We start from the raw sequence: 19,511 nt of genomic DNA, 5'->3' as shown, positions 1-19,511 counted from the left end.
GTTTCAAACAGTGTCAAGGCTTTAACTACAACGTCTAGCCCCCCTCCACCACAATAAGTGTATCAAAAACCAAGAAGCAGTCGCTCAATATCACTGGTTTCCTTAAACTAGCGAGTCCGAAGCTAAGTTCAGCGTCGTTAGCATCACCCGGTTTCAAATCGATGAAACATCATATTTCACTGTTATTAGTTAACGTAGTTTTTAAGACTAAGCAATACCTGGTCATCTCGCTGGGAAGTGCTTGCCGTTACCGCTGGTAACGGTTAACGTTACGTTGTAACTGCAACGTTAGCGTTACCTAGTTAACGTTAGCACTAACAACACAAGGGAAACACAGGTACCATTAGCCAAACACTAAAGACAACGTACATCATCATCCAGTCGTTTCCCGAACTAGTGGTCATCAGCCGTTACAACTCAGTTAGTTGACAACTTCATAAACTGTAAGTGGCTTAATGTTAAACTTTGCTGGCATCTCACTTTACAGCACTGTCTTCAATCAATACATTTCATATAGAGATGCAGGGATTAGAGCAGACACACTTAGCATTAGCATTAACACAGTGCTCAATATACCAGGTCTCCGAAGACAATCCTTACCTTAAAACGACTGAAAATCAAACACACAAATAACAAGAAACGAGGTCGACAGGATTTTATTTACACGCGTACAGTGTAGTTAATTCACCAATAAAAAGACTGTATTGCCACTTTCTACCATAACTTGGGTCGTCTGTTATTATTGTTGTTGCACTAATCTGGGGCACAGAAATGTTTATTGAATTATTTAGTTTCCCAAATGAAAAATGAAGAGGATTAACTGTGAGTGCTAAATTAGGCCACAACTGTGTACATAAGATCAGAAACCATAACAAAACCACCTTACACTTTAACCAAAAAATGTTGGACCTACTCCCATTTACTTAAAACAAGAAATATCAAAAAGTAAAATACTTACCTTGAAAACACAAAACAAAATATGTAAGAAAATAAACGGGCCAAGATTCATTGCTACATCTCTGGTCTAGTAAAATGGTGCTTAAGTACTCCACCTTTTATTAAAAAAATGAATAATGTATTTATGAAAGAGAAAAAGAAAGGAAAACAGACCTTACAATAGAATCTCAGATTTTTCTTTTTGGCTGAAAGAAGTGATTAGAATTTTTACTTAATTTCTGCACTACTGAGTTGAATAAAATGTACTGTCATGAAGATATCAAGCAGAATGGGCTTAAAATGGGATACAGCCTCTTCACAGTATATCAGATTTCCTTATTGGACCAAACATTTATGTTTATTGGACACCTATAGTTACAGACACTTGTCACAGATTGGGGGTGTATGTGGTTTTGAAAGGGACCATGTCAATGATGGGTAAGAGCAGAGAGAAGTCACACTGCCACTGTTTTCTTTTAAGGGAAATAAGACTTTGGAGGTTCTGTGAAAATGAACAGCATACTCAATGGATGTGGTTGTTTTTCCTTGCAACACAACATGCACTTGTTCTAAGGTTCCTTTTCTTGATTGAAAGGCTGTAATAAAGTTATTTCTTTTTTGAACCGGAGCCAGAATGGGAGGATCCAGAGGACTGGCCACGGCGCCTGAAATCACACAAACACCACGGGAAGAAGAAGAAGGTCAGCAGGTTCGGCTATTGATATTAAATTATGCATACGCAAATTACAAGTTCATAAAATAGAAACACAAAACAATATGACAAGGCAAATTGTGAACATATTTCTGCAAATATGAATTCCCTTAAGCGAGGCGGCAGATGGCTAATAATAATCAGTGCCATTGTGGTATTCCACAGAAACCCAAACCTTTCGGACGAACGTGATCTAGAGCGCCTCCGTTTTCTCCCTCCAGATGAGGACCTGGAGCGACTGCGCTTCTGTCTCCTCTCAGGTGAGGAGGAAGGTGAACGGGACCTCTTCTGGGGAGAGGAGCCCTTTCCAGACCTGGAGCTGGATCTTTTGGAGGAATAAACCAAGCACTGAGGTCAGTAAGGTTCAGGCAAGAGCTTCAACCGGATGGGTATTTATCAAGCTTCTCTGAAAAAGAGCACTGACGTAAGGTTTTGAGAAAATTTTACCCAAGATGATGTAAGGCTCACTGAACAAATGAAATGTTTTGATTCTTATGAATACACTCACACTGACTGAGTGGGCAAAGCAAATGCCACTCCTGAGAGATGCTTGATGAAGACCCAAGATGTCTACTCAGACTTTTGAGCCTTGGTAACATTCAAACTCAAGTGAAGACTGTGTAGTATTTTTACTTGGGCCTAATTGAAACCTGGAGCAAACCTAGATCAAAGTGACTGAAAACCATCACAGCAGTTTATGAATTGGCCTCATGTACGAAATGACTATCAGCAGCTTAAAAAAAGTGATTTGCAGTGGAGTAAGCACTACGCAGTCTCTGTTAAAACTTAAACTAGTGAGTACGACTGTTCTGGAGCTTACAGCCCCTCACATACACTCTCTAAAGGGAGAGAGTGCATGTCACCTCATTCACCTGGAGTGGGACCTCGAGCGAGATCCAGATCTGGAACTGGATGAACTTCTAGAGCGGGACCTGAAAGACAAAAAAACAGAACCTTTCCAATATTTTCCACAAATAAACACAGCTACAGACATGATTTATGTGGCAATGCACAGGCAAAATATTTAACTGCACCTCAGTCCTGACAAAAACTGTGGGGTCACTGGAGAAATACATACATAACTAGAAGATAACTAAAAAGCTGTAGTCAACAATTCCATTAGACTGAAGCAGGTGAATCATTAAATAAAAACTGCACCTGGTGCGCTTCTTAAGATCAAGGCTACAATATAAATACAGCATTCCTTCCCTTTTCAGTCGTAGACATTTCAAAACCCAACACAAAAGATATTATCACGAAAGATGAGTCCATCTGCACATTGCATGTCTTACAGCACAGAAAGGGTGTGGGGGGGGGGTAAGAAGAGGGAAAACAACAAATCAGCAGAACAGGACATTTTAATTGATGTTGATCAGTAAATCAGAAGGAAGATTGAGCTGATACTGACATTTTGCCCGGAGTTACCCTTGACCTGTACCCTTTTACCTGGACCTCGACCGTGAACTGGAGCTGGAGGAGCGCGAGGATGAGCGGGAACGGGATGATCCTGAGCGGCTGCCCTTTTTCTTGGCTGGCTTGTCGTCTTCATCACTGGCGTTCAGGTCGTACTTTGACAGGTCTCCATCATCGTCGTCATCATCGTCATCCTGGAGGTAAAATGTTTTAAATATTACATATGCATATTGAGTAGTATTTTATGTATAATATTTATTCTTTTGAATTTTCAAAGGCTTTTTTATTGTCAATTTCACCATATGTCAGACATACAGGGGAATCGAAATGTTGTTTCTCTCTCTCTGCAATGTGCATACAATAATAAATAATCTAAACAAAACCAGCTAAATAAACATTACTACAATATAAATATAAAGTGTGTAAGATATATATATATATATGAAAATTGCTTGACCTGGAAATATATTTACAGAGTAACAATATGTTTTGATAAGGTAGCAGCGTTAATACAGTGTGAACTGTTGTAAACATTAGTTATTGTGCAATAGGTTAACATTTTTCAACAATTTCAAGCTCCAGTCACCATTCTTACATCCAATTTGTACTTGGAGAGGTCACCATCTTCATCATCATCATCTTCCTCTTCTTCCTCCTCATCTTCATCTTTTACTACTTCTTTCTTTTCACTTTCTTTTGAGGAAGATGTGCTGTTGTTCTTCCCACGATACTTTTTCTTTTTCCTACCAAACTGCATTATTAAAAAAAGAACATATTCCATATTTGTAAATATTACAGCTGCAAATGCTAGCTTAATTAAAGAATACTTAAACTTGTAACTTTACTCATAGGATAGTGTGTGGCTAATATCAATGCATGCTCGTTCATCAGAAAAAGTTGCAATGAGGCTGAAGTGTTTCAATTTCCAAACATCACACTTGACTGATGATTCAGTACCTGTTAGTACTCACCTCATCATATTCACCATCAGATTCCTCCCGTTCAATGTATTCTACATTTTCCCTTTCATTGAAACCTCCACCATAACCTGTAAGCAGATGAGAGGGAAAAAATAAGACAAGAAGTGACATTAAAAAGCACAAGCAGAACAGACTGATTATAGATTTGTTCCATTACCTGTTCTCTCTTCAAGCTTGGCATATTTAGGTGTGTTACACATGTTGCACTCTGACCGTCTAGCCCAGTTCACATTGCCACATCTTTATGAAAACAAGAGGGAAAGGAAAAACAAACTTAAATATTTTATCATATCTAAAAGGGAAACTGATGGATTTATTTAGCCTCTTTTTAAGATTCCTAGTTGTTTTACGTGTTGCCTGAATAAAAAGTTTCCGACTACCTGCCCCAAAGGTAAATGTTTTTGATTTTGCAGGTCCCACTCAGTTTTCAATCAGTTCAAATAGATCAGTTCTCTCAGACTTTAAATCAACACTGATCGAACTGAAAATGTATTCACATATTGACAAATACAATAAATGTGTGCTTAACAATGACACCCACAAAATCTGCATTGGAATTAAAACAAAACACATACGTTTTACACTGCCAATCATTTGCACTGAAGAGGCCTCTGCTCTTCTCAGCCAGGGTTTTCCCAATCTCTGTTCCTCCTGCTTTCATCATCTTTGCCTCTGTGGTTTTCTCTGTGGAAACAAAACATTTTTTCTTAGTAGAGGAGCTCTCCAAAAGAAGATATTCTGCAAGATAAGATCATTTGAATAGAGAAGGACTCACCTCTGCCACATCTGTTACAACTAGTTCTTCTAGCAAAGTTCACGTTTCCACACCTGCAAAAGTATATAAAATAAATTGAGCTTGTTAGTTAATCATTCGGGGATCCGCTGAGCTAAAAAAAGCTATAAAGCTAAAAGCAACAATCGCCAGATGAGAAGTGTTGGTTTATATATGTTTCATGTGCCACACCATTAGCTTGTAGTCTTTCCTTGTGTCACCCGGTGTCAAAGGCCTGTGCACTGACAACTGCAGCTGGCTTGTCACTTCAGACAGTTTTAATACAGTCCATTTGCAACATGATATTGCTGACTCCAAGTTAAAGCTACACTCATGACCACTTGGCTTCTACAACATTGTAAACACCACTCACAATAGTGAGTGGAGACCCTCACCCCAAACCACACATGCTAAAGACAGCTAGCTTGCTGTCTTCAAAGTCTGCGAACACAGACAACTTACCCCGACAGCCATGGGCACGAAAATTTAAATCAGATCCGAACTGTTAAATGCACAATTGACGTGTCGTTTTTATTGTGCACACAGTGTAGCGAAAGAGGTAGAGAATAAGGTAAAGGGTAGCTAGTTTACTTAGCTAATCAACGTTAGCATGAAACAAATGCTAGAGGGCCGAAGCTAACTAACGTTCGCTTATTAGCGCGACCGGCAAATTGAACAGACGCGTGCGGCCAAAATCAACCCTCTGGTGCGTAAACTTTGAGTTTGTTCTATGCGTGAAGACCACTTACTTTTTATCGGGACAAATCCAGTCCCCGTCGCTGACTCGAAAACTCTTCCCCGACATTTTAGCGCCTCCTAATACTGAGTAGCTCCCTGGTAGGGTGTGCTCAGTGTGTTCAAGCAGTCAGCTCAGCAACACCGCATCCCTCCACTGCTGCCTTCAGGTGCTTTTCGTAGCTCTACGAAGTCACCTTTTCCTGCAAGTAATTAGGAAACTGGCACAGCATTATTCCAAGTACATTATTTGGGCACCAAAACCACTTTCTGAAGGCGTGTAAGAACACTTTTATTGTTCTGTATATAACCTCAACAAGTGAGGTTACGTACGTAAGGTTAGATATTCGTGAAAGCACTTGAATGCAACACTAACAAAGAACAAACCCGTTTTTCTTAAAAAAAAAAAAAGAAGCAAATATTATAAACAATACAAATAAGTATTATAATTATATAAAAGATGACAGTTTACTACAAATGTAACAGTAAAAGGCTGCAGAACAATGTGATTATAAAACCTACTCTTGTATACCATACACACTTAACATCCCTATAGGTATAGCCTATATCATTTTGTATTGGGATATTTGGATTTAAAAACTGAAAGTCTGCATTCTGTTGATTTACTCTGTTCCACCTACACCTTTAAATACTAAAAGATGAAAGACGGAGACAGAGAGAGTGGATGTCCAGGTGACACTATTTGAGCTCATGTCTGGTTGATCACTAATTGATGAGTACTGTTGACTCTACCCACAATGTACCCAATCTTTAGAAATTCAGAATCCAAATATTAGCAGTTTGAAATCCTGAACTGTTCTTGCTTGTTCTGTCTTTCTACAATGTCAATACTAGCCACTAGATGGCAGTTAATGCCAACATTTGGTGCTGCACATGCTCACAGACCCACCTGTTTTATTTTGGTCCATGTCATCAGCTTGCAGGCTCACAATGATTTTGCTAGTTCATCTAGATCAGGGCTGTGTAAGGTTACGGAATGAAAAAAAAAGTCACATCAGGAGGGCTCAGAATGTGCTTGCTCACGTGCTTCTCTGAATTTCACGTACAAATTTATCTGATATTATACATATAGTAGTAGCCCTAAACCTCCTTTGAATAATAGTCTATCTACCTAAAACAGCAGTAAATACGATTAAATTGAGATTCGCAATTTTTATGTGACTTTTGCAGATTCAGTTCTTCATTTTCTGTCACTGTCAAAAAAGAAAAATGTAAGAAATTGTTACTGTATTCTTGCAATGCAAAGTAATATTTATAGATTAATCAAATTCATTTGACACATACCATCAAGCTTTTAGGACACTTGTTTCAGTACAATATAGATGAGTTATGTTGTTACCTTGTTAGTGAATAATTACTTTGAATGTTGCATGATGCCAGACCTGCACGCAAAATATGGCACACAAAAATGGTTTTAAAATAAAAATGTTGATTCTTACAGCTGTGCAGAAGCACACATGACTAACGTGATAAAATGTTCTTGTTATGCCTTAATTGATTGTGTTTGTGAAATATTCACAAGTTGGAAGTGCCTGCCGGTTGCAGACCAATCAGCAAAGCATCAATCTCTCATAAAGAACTCAGAGAACAGGGGGAAAGTGGTCTGGTCTGTTCTGAAATCCTACAGGTAGATAAGAAATGTGGATGCAATTTACAAACTATTATTTATGTATTACAGGAAAAAAAGCTCTCATTTTCTAAAGTTCAGGTCCGGTCCTTTCTTCAGATGCTTGACATTTCACAGGAACCAATCAGTTAATATTAATGCAAGTGATAACTTACTTGACCCTGACACGAAACATTTCATAATTCCAGATGAGATAATGTTGCAGCTCTAAATATCAGGTTAGCTAACATGCAGGAACTAGCACGCCATATGTTGTAAATTCCATTAATGAAGAGGAAGGAAAGGCTTTAAGTTGCAAGTTGCAGATATTTCTCTTCTGTTAATACTTAACAACTGCTACAGTTTAAGCAGACACCAAAGCTTAGGCTGCTCTAGAATTGCCCTTGTCCACCCAATCTGCCGTCGGTCAAAGTCAAAGACCCTTGGAGGTCGCTGTCACAGCTGGTCCGTGACCCGGAGGCCACACCAGTAGCTGTTTTAGTGTTTCAACTGCAGTTATTTACTTTCTTTTCTTTGCTCTCTGTCCCCTTTGCTTATTTTTGACAGAGGTGAAATGCTATTGCTGCAGCTTGTCGCTTATGTCTTGGACAAGATGGGTTTACTTAACTGGAGATGAACTGAACAAGATTTTTTAATCATACATTGTTTTAATCATCATGTATCTGTAAGGGAGACGTGTTCTTGATTTATGAGCCCCACACAAGGTTTATTAGGACAAGGGGCCAGCAAAGATAAGGTATCAGAGGCGAGAAAGGCTCATCTTATGATTCAGCCCCTTTTTGTTAAAGGAAATGACTCTTGGACCTTCATCAGTATAATTCAGAACATTCTACACAGAGGCCAGAAGTCTCATGTTATAGTCTCAACACATAGTTTCCTATTTGTTTATGATAAGGCATCCTCTCTGTTCTGTTTGAGTTCTGTTTACTTCTTCAAGTCATTTTTCAGAAAATGTCTTTTCTTCTCACAGACAGCACAGGAGCCATCTCTACTCACAGGTTTCAGCTGAGGATGTACTTTCTGCATGGTTTCAGGATGCACAGAAAAGAATGAGGAGAGATATGAAGCAAATGAAGCCATGAATAACTAATAAGGAGACATTGCCGATGCTGTGGTAAGTTTGTTTGCAGCACAGAGTCGCATGAAAGATTCAGAGAGGAGTCAGGCAATTAAATAGCACTTAGGTAAACAATGTCCAATTACCTTAAAGTGGCTTTACTGGCGGTAATGCTTTCTTAACTTCACTGTGTCCTTTTCTGGCCAGTGTACAGCCCACCATCTGATTATGTCCTGGGTCAATAACACTACTAAGAGAGATTTTTCATGGGTGTCAATGAGGCTTTGGCTTGGCTGACACCGTTTTCTAGCCCAGTGGCTGGTTACGGATGAAGGTTCATGCACAGCAGACTCTGTGACAGGGAAAGGCAGCCATGTATGTAGGTTTGGAAAAACCTGCTGCAAGCCACCAGGGCTTTCCAATACTGACAGATGGCAGGGAGCTGTTCCTGTGAAAAGGGGCAGAGTGAGGGTGAAGAGTTGGAGGCTGGTGTATGCTGGCGTGCTCCACCCACCACTCTTATCTCAATATCATGATTCAGCATTAATCATGGGAGTAACATGTATTTCTCAAACAAAGTCAGCTGTGGGGCTGTTTGTTAACTAGATGTAATTTGAAACTCTGGCCTCATGGGGCATGTCTTTATGTCTGTCTGTTGCTACTGCACATTTGTCAGAGGACAGTCTCACAACCAGAGAGGTGGTCCTATGTTCACACTTTAGAGGTGATAGCTGAACTGTGAGGCGCCAGCGAACCCCATCAGAATTATATAACGCAGACTACTGCACAGTGAAACAGCCCGAGCTGGGAGATGTGCCGCTGCATTGTGCCGTATCTTCTGTTCTCTCATCCGGTCCTTATCACTAAAGCACATTCATTTTGGGAGCCAGAGAGCATGCATTTCACAATCCAGTCTCACTGCTTCTTGTAAAAGCAATCTACAAAGCATGATACGATGTGTAAAATGTGCAAGTAACAAATCTACTGTTTAGCAGTAATAAAATGCAAGATAGAGCAAGTTCCACTGGATCATCAGTTTTGATTGTGTAAGTGCATTAAAGCTCTTTTAAGTTAAGCATTCATCTACTGATTATTATTGTTTGAAGCAACTCATGCTGCTAGAATTTTTTTTTCAACAAACTGTTTCCAAGGTTGGGCAATGATCCCCCATAAAGAAACAGAACCACTCCAAAATCATGTTCTTTAAACAGAGGCATGTTTTTAAGCAGAGACAACCACAATACCTTGAGCTTGCAGGTGATCTTGAGCATTTCTTGCTGACAATATCAATGTGTCAAGTCTGGCAGATCTTGACAGGCCAGAGAATTGGAGGAGTGATGTTAGCGCCGAGTCCGAGACCAGACGTTGTTCCTAAAATGGAATCAGAGAATTCCACAGATAAAGTGTTTATAGGGCCAGAGGTGATCTCGCTTGATGATGCCTGTGTTACAGTACAAAATGCAATACCTAAACCCCTACTTCTGTTACGGCAAGGCCAGTGTCTCCAATATCATTTCTTAAATGGTTTTGTCAGGTCTGTCAAGCAGACTCTTGTTTAATTGCTGTGAAACCACTTGTGGGGACCACTGGAAAAGGAAAGAAATCAGTGTCCTTCGTGCTCCATCCCTATGCAGAATGAAGTGAGTATCACTTCACCCCTTTGTATCTCTGAGTTATTAAAACGTGAATTAAAAAAGAAATGCAGAATTCAACAGAACATTAGATAGGCTATCTTCTAATCCTTGTGTTACAGCTTAACTGAGTGTAATTAGAGATATTGTAACATGTATATTCTTTTTGTGCCAAAGCTGTTTACGTTCATTTGCTAATAATATAACAGTGAAAATGGATCAGCCTTTAATTAATTGTGAAACATAAATCACAAAAACATCTTCACAGTTTTATATTGCCTGATAACATTTGATAATATTTCACAAATCAAACTGTGCTCTTTTTATTGTATGTTGTATATTCTTGCGGAAAAATGAAACAACAAGATAGATAGAGTGAAGGGAAATTGACAGATGGACAGAGAAAAAGAGAAAGGAGCTGGGTTGACAGTAAACAATACTCAGACTGTAATTAAGAGCCATGACTTCAATTAGAAGTGTTATGCAGGGAAAATTGTTATTGCGATTTGACGCACTCAACTGCGCATTTGACCCCGCAATTCTTCTGCTGTTATCTTTAACTCCCTCCCTCCCCCTTAAGTTCTTTTAGTCATGTCAAGTTTCACATCACCACCTCACTGCTGGGCTGACAGTTACTGAGGAGGTAATCTCATTGCCTTATAACAATGGCTAATGCAGGAAAATGGGAGGCAGCTTCAGAGCAGCTTTGGCCTATGCGTCATCTGGCTCTGCTCTTGGCAGTGACATAGTCCTGGCAGTGAGGTGATTAATGTGATAGGTGGAATTTGTCTCGTTATGTTGACACCAGCTAATAAATGCCTTGTAAACAGCCAGTCACAGCTGTTAATGCATCATCATAATCCAGGATTAGGAGGTGCCAGGCATGGCCAATAAATGCAATTAGGCACTGACAAAATTAATTCGCCCATACTCTGACTTTCCCGCGCCCTGTCCATTCTGAGGGAAACTCAAGTGTGTCGTGTGATTCTTCATGGGGTCGCAAGGGGATAAGCACGCTGAAAATCTCCTCATTAAATAAAGAATATCTAACTCAATTTGTGTTCACTACAATGCATAATTCGTGGAATATCAACTCCGAGATAGATTGAAATGAAAACAAATATCCCTGCCTTGCTCTTCAGATCTATTTGGAATCATTCTATTATCAACAAGGGAGTCAGCTTCGAAGGGAAAAATCAAAGGAGAGAACTGTGCCCCAAGTGAATAGAAGTGTGAAAACGCTATCAAGCTGAAACTCATGCAAATGGTGTGTTTCATTCTTACATCCTGATATCTCTCAGAGGAAAGACAAGACAGGTGACTTTTAAATGTGACTGGTCATTAGAGAGGTCACCAAGACAGCCATTAACTTCCTGTCACTCATCTCCGTCATGCCTCATTGGTGAAAGTTGTGATGCATTTCTTCATGTTTTTACTCACCTCGCTTATTTTTAGCAGCTGGGACTTTGGTAGGATGTTTTTCTAAAGATTTTAGAAGACACCCCACACACCCCTTGCACCCACTCAGCCCGTCCTATTACCAGAGTGATGGTCAATTGAGATGATCAATTTGCATAATGGAGCATTAAATTGGGCCCATCACACCCACCTCTCAGCAGCTTGCTCCCATGGAGGGCTCACTGAGAATGGCAATTGCTCTTGAAGGGGTGACATGTATCCTCCTTGCTGGAGTATCCTTTCGCAATGCAGGCTGAAGCATTTGGCTGGTTAATATGGCACCAGTCACTGAATAATGCAGACTCTTATTCATGAGTAATCTGTCGCTGCAAGGAACAGTTCATGCTAAAAGAAGATCCATGTCAAAGAATGAGAGAGAATGTTTAAGTGAAAATGTTAAAGCAGAATTAAAGCTCAGATTGAGATTTTTCACTCAAATTTCCTTTTGCTTAACCCAGCCTACTCTAGAAATCAAGGATCTCATTAAGTATTCTTAAGTATTCTTAAAAACTCAACTTCTTTTCTTTTTTTTTTTTCAATTTCTTTTCTTTTTCTTTTCTAAAGGAGCATTTTATTCAAAATGTCAAAAATAATTCCCTCCTACATCCTCATCCATTTCCATTAGCTTAACGATGTGCTTAATTGAAACGTCCATCCTCATAGTGACCAGTGGTCATCTCTTGGACACAGAGCAGATCATTTTGATTAACACCCACCAAGGAAATCTAAGATCATTATCTTAGGCAGATTAGTCGAGCTTTTTAGAAGTATGTCAGCGCCTAAGGATCTGTGACAAATTGCATCCAAGGAGCTGCTTGGATCTGAGGCTGGTGGGCTGTGATTGATGTGCGTGCTGTGTGAGTGGCAGGGGGGAATGAGATAGAGCCATTGTGGCCTTCCTCTCCACCATGTTGCCTTTGTTTGAAGGGTTTTCTCTAGGGAGAGTGCTGTCCAGAGAACAATATGGCAGAAGCTCCTTGGTGTGCAGGTTTTGTTAACTGGCCATTTGTAAGTGCCCATTTGGCATGGTGAAATTTGGTGGCTGGCAGCTAAAGCCAATGTCATGAAAACGGAGTGCACCCATAAGATGGACTCAGATGTTCACACAGCCTTGTACACATTTCAGATAATTTTTGCATCAATTTGTTGTAAAAAAAACTTTTTACTACATTTGCTAGATTTTTACTACAATCACTCTCCATGGAGAGGGGACTGGGCGTACAAGTGATTTGATCATGGAATGAATAGTAAGTGAAAAACTTAAATTCCCATGAGGGAGTGCTACCTTTTCCTGCCACAGGCAGCCCGCTGGGCTGCTGGCAGCCTATCAGCTGCAGTCTGACAGGTGATTGACATTAAAGAACTAAGGGATTCGGTGGTAGTTGCGAGGCAATGGTCTGATATGTTTTTATGAAGCTTTTGTCAGATATTTTTTGTGACATCCCTATTGGATGAAGGGGGTCTGTGGAGTGTAATTTGGCAGTTTGGTGAAGAGGTTTGTATTCTCACAGGAGCCTAACCGAGAGCAGGTTAATTAAAAATATATTTACAAATAAATTGCTCTCCAAAGTGAGATATTGAGTTTCTGAATGACTGAAGGAAGGACAAAATGAAAAGGACAAAATGAAAACATGGTACACTTTAGTAATTGACCAAAGTATCACACATTTGCTTGACTGAATATGTGGCACTGTATTTTAAACTTTGAATGATAAACTTAAAAGAATTGTCACATGGTTGAGTGAGATTTACATTATCTGGCAGATAAAAGTTGGATCACATCACATCTTCTCTTTCAATCATTTAGATTCTGATGACATGAATTTGTATCTCTGTACATGTACATGTTTTTGCATGTTTTTGTTTGGACTGTAGGTGTGTGTGCAAATGTGCCTCTCTTCAAGTCTGCCCATATGTATCTCTGTGGGTGAGCAGGCAAGCATGTTTGGATCTGTCTTGTCTACATGAGTCTGTGTTTAGAACCTCGCACAGCCTGGTTGGTGGGGGGATTAATTGGTAAGGCTCTGCATGCATGAGTGCGATCTAATTTACCTCCATCAGTTGATACACAATAGTAAAGGTCCCTAAACAGACAGTGATGAAATACATCTGAAGGTCTCATTCCCATTCAGTGTCTGGTCTGGTTAGTACAAGTGCAACCTGGCACCTCTACTCAAGGCTGTCACTGAGGCCAGAGCAAAAACATCCTGCTATCTGACTGGAATCTAACACTATCTTCATTCCATTTTAAATGTCACAGCCAAAAGACAACATGGCTGAGTATTTGCTCCTCTACGCTCCAGATCCATACCATTAGCATAAATGGAGAATCAATTATTTCAGCCCTGATGGAGCTGATTATGCAGAGACAATAAAGGCAGAAGGAAGGAGTCATAATTACAAGATGACCTATGTCGCCTTTCCAACATCACCAGTGTCCCAGCACCATGTTGGTATTTTATGGGTGAGCTGGTAATTACCTGCTAAAAATTGGTGGAAAGTGGGAAAGCAGATTGGCCCATTTTGCACATCTCTTTGAATGTAGCACACTTGCACTGAAACATGGACAAACTCTGTAACTGCCACAACCATACCCCTACACCACACTCACATCCCCTGTCTCAACACACAAACAAGACACAGTCATCAGATGCATACACTGCAAAAATGTTGACTCTTCGTTTCACATTAGACGTCAGATTTAACCAGTGTGTCAAACTCTTCGTGCCGCTGCCCATTTGATGATAATATCCAGCTCAGCACTCGGTGGGCTGAGGAATACAATTCAAATGGCTCTATCTCCTGAGGCAGAGGTGATGTGATGTGCCAGCCACTCAACAGCACAGCCCACAACCAGCTACTGCAAAGAAGTGGGGCTTACCACCTCCATGTCATGCCTGTCAGAATGAGAGAGGGGGTAACAGGGAGGCAGATAGAGTGAGCAAGGGCGATGTGTGTGAAAGAGAAGGAGGAGGAGGGAGACGGTTTGTGGGGACCAGCTACAAGGTTTATCTCCTGTGTAGCTGCTGAATAAAAACCCCCAGCTCATAAAAATCATCTCTGCTGGATGCCAGAGGAAATGTCACAGAGGTAATATTAAGAACCACAAATGACTATTTGCTAAATGGGAATTGTGCCCACATCTTTTATACTGATAAGGACCAGAAGCACCCTCTGAGCCATTAACCCTTTTACTGAAATCAGCCTCAAACCCTATCCCCCATTCATAAATCAGTGATTCCTGGCAGACCACAGAGAATTTCAAGTAGAATCATACTTTTTGGTTTGTCTTTAAGAGACCCACAGCCTGCTGGAGTCATAGAGGGAAAAACACGGGGTAGGCCACTGAAATTACAACTGAGCGATATTAGCCAATGTGTTGCATGATGCTATGAATTATTTACTTTGCTGGAAACATAGCATCCTCTTGTGAGCACGACTTTAAAGACTCTCTTCTTCCTACGCTCGTAATAATGTTGACTATATTAGCGCGAGCAAGCAGCACGCATGTATGTATCAGTCAGAGCAGGAACCAGTGTGAGATCAGACACCACTTCGTCATTTCTACTCCGCCGTCCCACAGCTTGCTTTGAAGTGCCTGGCTGCAAAGAATAATGAGGATACAAGGTCATTTGGGATGACTTGGGTACCAGCCCACACACACACGCACACACACACACACGCAGAGAAACGCCTCTGAAATTACCACATAAGATCGAGAGAAATGGTTAGGAGGAGGAAAGAGGAGAGGATAGCCCGAGGAAGTCAGACGGAGAAGTGTGTGTGTTGTTGAGGCAGAGAAAAAGTTAAGATATGAGATAGAGATAGATGCAGGCAGAGTCACATTGCAGGCCAAATACTTGAAATCATGAAACTTGGTCATCTAACACCTTAGCAACTCTTTCTGACTTTTAAATAAAAGACTGAATCTATAAAAATAAATTGAATTGCTGAGTAACTGTATGGATATCGGTGGAGCGAATAAAAACATGCTAAAAACAGAATAAGTTATACAGCATTTGGTATGATCCAGCTGGTAGAGGCTGTGCAAAGTGAAGGTGGCATGCTTGTTTTCTTGATGGACGTAAGAATAAATATGTTCTAATGGTGTACCGTCCAATTGTTGGAAGCTGAATTTTCTTCTAGCACATCTCCAAACCCCAAATTCTTTGCAGATCATTCCACATTGCTGCCACCTTTTGAGACAGCTGGGCACAATTGTGCCTGGCAGATGTCAAGGCATCCTGGCAAAGCAACACAAATCTGAGACAGTTGGACTCAGGCAACAAACAGACGGGACATCTTCTAAATCCATGCCACCACAAGAGGACACTGTTGATGTATCGGCCCAGAGAGCCTCTTGTTTATTAATATTGATGTCCCCACCTTTTTATAATTTCAAACTACTTGAGTTTAACATAACATGTTTTAGATGAAAAGGTAAGTGGGAATATGTTTTCATCATCATTGGTAAATTGGGTTATTAAATAGTTGAGAGGCCTCTTATTTCATACTCTATCAGAGAGCGGGTGTGTGCGTGGAATATAGTGAGGGGCTATATGGCTAGCTATTTCACTCTCTAATAACCTCTGTTGAAATGAGAGTTTTGGGGATTGAGATAACAGCTGATTATCACTCTGTGTTATTGTGATAAGCATGCAAAGAAAACTACACAGAGACACAGGGCATAGCCAATTATGAATATGAAAACCTATTCATTGAGTCAAGCCCTATTCTTTTCAGACTGTAACAGCCTGACACAATAGATATCCTCTGCTGATTCCCAAATGACTTCCTGTCATGTTGATACAGATACAGGTTTAGTTGAAGTCCATGGGTGTGGTGAATCATAAATATGGATGCCTAATCACTCAGCAAACACTATTAGGCTACAGTGCATTATTCTCCCATTCCCATAAACATCCAGTCATATTCATTTTTAATCATGCTGCATGAATGTCCATGATTGTCATTGTGAATACCTACTCTCTGAAAATAAAAACACAGACAGAGCTTTCTCAGTTCTAAGTTTTTTTTATACTGTATATGCATACACCCTGTTTGATTTATTCTCTGTATTTCCATAAATATCCTGTCATATGGATACAAAATTAGGTTTAGTGGACCTCTGTGATCAGTTATCAGTGTGGACACTCAAATACAGTGACTTCTCCCAACCGTAACCACAACTCACATTTACGTTGATGCCCACCTTGGTTGATATTTGTGGGTGTTTCTGAGAGGGAGGAATTAGTGGTACGGACACAACTAATTACAAAACAGCTGTGTCCCAGTTTCATACAACATATTCATTATATGCAGTGCTGTGCAAAGCTTTTAGGCACTTACAATGTTTATATTCTTATCCATCACACAATACCATGAGGGAAGTGTCTGACTGGTCCCAAATTCATTCTGCAGCGTGACAACGAACATGACTCCAAACACACAGCCAGAGTCATGAAGAATTATCTTCAGAAAAGAACAAGGAGTCCTGCAACAGATGGTGTGGCCCCCACAGAGCCCTGATCTCAACATCATTGAGTCAGTCTGGGATTACATGAAGAGACAGAAGACAATGAGACAGCTTAAATCCACAGACCAAATCCACAGAAGAGCCCTGGCAAGTTCTCAGAGAAGCTTGGAACAATCTACCTGCCAAGTACCTTTAAAAACTGTGCACAATTGTACAGAGGAGAAGTGGTACTATTTTAAAGACAGCAGGTGGTCACAGCAAATACTGATTTGATTTAGGTTCTGAATGAAGGTAAACAAGCTTAATTTTCAAGTTGCAGTGAATCAAATGTGTTAAAAAAAGCAACTCTGCAAATCTAGTTGACTAATTGGAAGAATACCAACCTAATAAAAAAAAAAAACATAACAGCCTAATAAAAGTACTTTTATTCTGAATCTTCTGGGTTGGAAGTGCAACATCATTTAGAAGCTGGGCATTCATGGGTCTGGCTTTCATCGGATCACTGATAAGGATTCAGCCTCCCTGCAGAGTTCACGAACTTCCAAACATTATTACAAATATTTGATGCTGTTATTTATTTATTTTTATTTTGTTTTCTAAGATGTTCTTTGAGCAGTTTTACCACTATGCCCGATTTCATTCTCTCTTTTGTTAGGCTGTGAATAGCTCCCTTCTTTTCCTTTTTGCATTGTGTTGTGGAAGAACAGTGTATATTACATTAACATTTTGCAGTTTTTAGTATGTATGCAGATTTCCAGTCATTTTCTAACTTTTCCAGTGTGAACCTGTGTAGAAACTGTGGGTTATTGTTTGTAGTAGATGATCCAAATGACTGTAGAACATATAAAAGAGATTCTATTTACATTCCCAATAATGTCCAGCAGTTACAAATATAAGTATAGTGGACTTCAATAGCTATATTATCCCACCATTAAGGATACCATACAACCCCATCAAGACACTATGCATTCTCCCAGCATTTCCATCTCAACTTCCCACTTACATGAATGCTGAAGCTGAAATTAAACGTCAGGATTGAACAGATATCTACTGCCGTCTCCACTGAGGTAAAATAGTGGAATGTATGACACTGCCGCTCTCTAACCTCTGTATAATACCTCCAATCCACTTTCCACTGGAGCTCCCTGCTTCTTTTCTCTTCATCACAGAGCAGGTTCTCATGAATGCATGCTGACCCTGAGTGCCTCCTCAGTATGCAGGAGATGTGTGTGTGTGTGTGTCTATGAGAGAGAAAGAGTCAGCAGTCTGGGCGGTGAAGCACAGAACATGTTATGTGGGTGTTGTTTTGTTAAAAACTTTCTGCAGGCTGCTTCATGACTGATATTTTGAACTTGAAGGTGTTGACAGCTGATATTTGCACTTGTGTTATACACATCCAAATTAGACATTTCAGTGTTTGTTTTCTTTTATTAGTTTACTTGCAAGAAATGGAAGAAGTCAACACAGTGACACTTAAATTGGCTACAAACAGACTGAAGCACTGATGTTCTTTGTTGAGAGAAAAGAACTCCTGTCCCTCAATGGACTCATAGACTATACTCAAATTCTGTGGGCTTGCCCTGGAGACAAATGAAAATTAGAATTTGTCATCACTTCGTCAAGAAATGTATGAAGCAGATTAACTTTTGTAAGTTTTTGAGTGTTAAATCCTTGATATAAGATCACTGATGTTTTTTCTGAACTCTTCTTTAAAACTTTTCTTTTTATTATTATTATCTTTTTAATAATTTTTTAAAATTTGACTTTGTATTTAATATTTAATTTTATGGAGAAACACTTCATATTTGCATGCAGGGTTTTAGGGGCTATAAAGTAAATATAGTGCACTGTTTTGTATGATAAATAGTGAATGATTTTGGACACAATTGCCTCCAACAATTCACTGGACTTGACTTTTTTGCAGCTTTCATTGTCAGGTTTTACAGACTGCAGCCCCTGAAGCTGATGAATGAACTCACTAAATCACACCCTCATCTCTGCCACATGAACAGTGGGAAACGTTAGCTGTTTTCAGATTTCTCTGCAGGCCAATACGTTTTTCGTATTCAGGACTGGGTGAACCAGTTCTATTGTATTGTCCTGTCTTTGTGTACATGCATGTGATGATTATGAGATGTCTGAGTATTAGCATAGAGAAAGTGTGTGTGTTTTTCTGGGGCTTATTTTGTATGTGTGTGTTTTTCTGTGGCTTATTTTGTATGTGTGTGTTTTTCTGTGGCTTATTTTGTATATATGTGATTTTGAGTACTTGCATGCATGTGTGTGTGGCAGTGCAGAGCAACTGACGTGGCTGTCAACTTGGCCCAGGCTAGGGAAGCCACATCCAAACATTCACAGCTGTTGCGGCTGTCCTCTGTGGCAATCCTGACACACTTTCATTCTGAAATACCCACTCGCAATTAATTCTGATTCCATTATGGGCTAACTCCATATCATGTTGGTTATATGGGGAAAGATCAGGAAACGACGAATGTTACAGAGTATTGGCTCCTCACATCTCGGCTTCATTACAATACCTTTGATGAGTTCATCACATCAGGGTTGGCTAATGAGTTTGAAAGGCGAGTGTCTGCTTTGCTCAGGGCTTGCTGACAGCAATAAAAGCCTGTGAGCCCTCTGCAGTGATGCCTTAGATGTGGAGTGGCATTGTCAGGGGCTGACAGTGCTGCACA

The 19,511-nt window shown here is 40.0% G+C and overlaps 1 protein-coding gene across 1 annotated transcript; it reads right to left on the bottom strand.

The window, feature by feature from the left end:
* Window positions 1-640: 640 nt before the first annotated feature.
* Window positions 641-5,699, bottom strand: zranb2 (zinc finger, RAN-binding domain containing 2). The gene is made up of 10 exons (XM_041040939.1): window positions 5,563-5,699; window positions 4,817-4,869; window positions 4,617-4,725; window positions 4,199-4,281; window positions 4,033-4,109; window positions 3,657-3,812; window positions 3,095-3,255; window positions 2,521-2,580; window positions 1,824-1,973; window positions 641-1,601 (listed from the first exon to the last, which is right to left on the bottom strand). Exons 1-10 carry the CDS (start codon window positions 5,616-5,618, stop codon window positions 1,544-1,546), a joined length of 963 nt encoding a protein of 320 aa, XP_040896873.1. The 5' UTR covers window positions 5,619-5,699; the 3' UTR covers window positions 641-1,543.
* Window positions 5,700-19,511: the final 13,812 nt, after the last annotated feature.

This window comes from Toxotes jaculatrix, chromosome 6, assembly GCF_017976425.1.
Source record: "Toxotes jaculatrix isolate fToxJac2 chromosome 6, fToxJac2.pri, whole genome shotgun sequence".
Classification (NCBI taxonomy): domain Eukaryota; kingdom Metazoa; phylum Chordata; class Actinopteri; family Toxotidae; genus Toxotes; species Toxotes jaculatrix.
The sequence above is the reverse complement of the archived record's forward strand: the minus strand, read 5'-3'. Positions and strand labels throughout refer to the sequence as shown.